Source organism: Perkinsus marinus (assembly GCF_000006405.1).
Source record: "Perkinsus marinus ATCC 50983 genomic scaffold scf_1104296931158, whole genome shotgun sequence".
NCBI classification, from domain to species: domain Eukaryota; phylum Perkinsozoa; order Perkinsida; family Perkinsidae; genus Perkinsus; species Perkinsus marinus.
This window is the reverse complement of record NW_003215879.1, coordinates 1-1931: the sequence shown is the minus strand read 5'-3', so window position 1 is coordinate 1931 and position 1931 is coordinate 1. Positions and strand designations below refer to the sequence as shown.

Genomic DNA, 1931 nt, shown 5'->3' with positions numbered 1-1931 from the left:
CAACAACAACATATGCAACAACAACATATACAACAACAACATATACAACAACAACATATACAACAACAACATATGCAACAACAACATATACAACAACAACATATGCAACAACAACATATACAACAACAACATATACAACAACATATACAACAACAACATATACAACAACATATACAACAACAACATATACAACAACATATACAACAACATATGCAACAACAACATATACAACAACCCGATCCGGATAGTGGCTACCTGCGATCCGCCTAAGTCCTCCTTCTGTCGTAAAGTCTTCAACGTCTTAAGACACAGCCGATGAGGCAATGCATATCTACAAATACCCCCTACTCTGCATAATGATCATAGTATTAAAATCGGACCCATCGAGCTCATCATACCACAAACTCGCCGAAATATGGCTTTCATATGGCATAGATCTAGCTATGACAAAGTAAAGTAAACTGGTCATAATCCTCCTCAGCAATAGGACGGAATGCATATAGGAGGTACGATCTGAAGCCCACTCTGTTTCTTGTTACCGAAGAGATCATCCAGGAACCCATAATGTCCCCAAAAGAACTTTTTTTTAATCTTCCCACACGGCTGAGAACACGCTTTCAAATCGATTTCTCATGCAAATGTAACACTAACAACAAACCCTAGGGAATGTTATTTCTCAAAAGTGGATGGGCTCCAGGTGCCACCTGCATAACTGTTTAGTAAAAAGTTTTCACCCAGAGCTGAAATTTTGTACATAGGCTCTCCCAGCTCTGTTATATGCCTTGAATACTTCACAGATTAAATACTTGTCTAAATTCCTCTTACATGAGGGCGAGCGAGATTCTAAAACCCCTGAGGAGGCCTTACTCCCGAGCCTTACTCGTGAAAAGACAATATCCTCCCTCCCCAACAGAGAACATTCGTATGACTCGGATCACGCCATCTACATAAAAGGAGGACACCCTCGTCAAGCGCACTTTGAAGAATCATCAACCCAACACCTTCTAAGGGTCGCCGCCGCTGGTAGCCTAGGTTCCGAGCCCATCTGTCCAGGGTACAGCATCCTACCAGCCGCCTCCTCCTCCACATGGGAGAAAGTAGATACAAATCTGACCCATACAGTGTTGGAGTAGGGATATATGTTCGCTTTACTCAGCAGCTGAGCTCAGAAGGGTTTCCGCACTTACTGTGAAAGTTTGCATGCGAATTCGGATTTTCTCAAAATTTTCATATTGTCACTAACACATGTAGTTGACCATATGCGTATTTTCCCACACTATACGGAATCCTGGTGAAGCATAAACTTCACGCTCTAAAACAAGCCAACGAAAATTTTCCAAAATTTTCTCAGAATTTCCATATTGTCACTAAAACATGTGCATATTTTCCCACACTGCCCTCTACCTGCTCCTCAAGTGAGCCTTGCCATCTCTAAAGGCTAAGGCCACGACAAGACCATCACCATCTATAGGATGCCTCAACTCCTCTCCATACACTTCCAGCACCCCAGGGCCGTTACGGATGAATGTACCTTGTCAATTGAAACCATCGTCTCTTCGGAGGACAGTGTGGGTGAATGGGAAATATGCACATGGTCAACGAAAATCCTGGGGAAAATTTTAGGAACTTTTCCATTCGAATTCATACCTAAACTCATATCAGTCAGTGAGGAACCACCCAGGCTCAGTTGAGGAAACCAGACATGTATTAATTCAACACTAACCTCGAATGTCCAACGGTATCTTCCCTCGGAAATCTTCAAGCCACATATCCATCTTAGTCCCCCTAGCATTGTACCACCCTTTACAGTAGCGTGGTGCGTCCTTCTCTATCTCTGACTTTGCCAACGCTGGTGGTGGCGCATCAGACATTGCTATCTACTACTACATCCAACCCGAAGTGATCAACTCAACACTACTCCTACTACTGCT

The 1931-nt window shown here is 43.0% G+C and overlaps 1 protein-coding gene across 1 annotated transcript; it reads right to left on the bottom strand.

The window, feature by feature from the left end:
* Positions 1-977: 977 nt before the first annotated feature.
* On the bottom strand, positions 978-1877 carry Pmar_PMAR006312 (cartenoid oxygenase, putative; the record flags this gene model as incomplete). Its single annotated transcript, XM_002786790.1, has 3 exons — positions 978-1109; positions 1405-1531; positions 1724-1877. Coding segments are annotated over 3 exons (413 nt in total), but the record flags the coding sequence as incomplete, so codon positions are not given.
* Between the last annotated feature and the right edge of the window lie 54 nt (positions 1878-1931).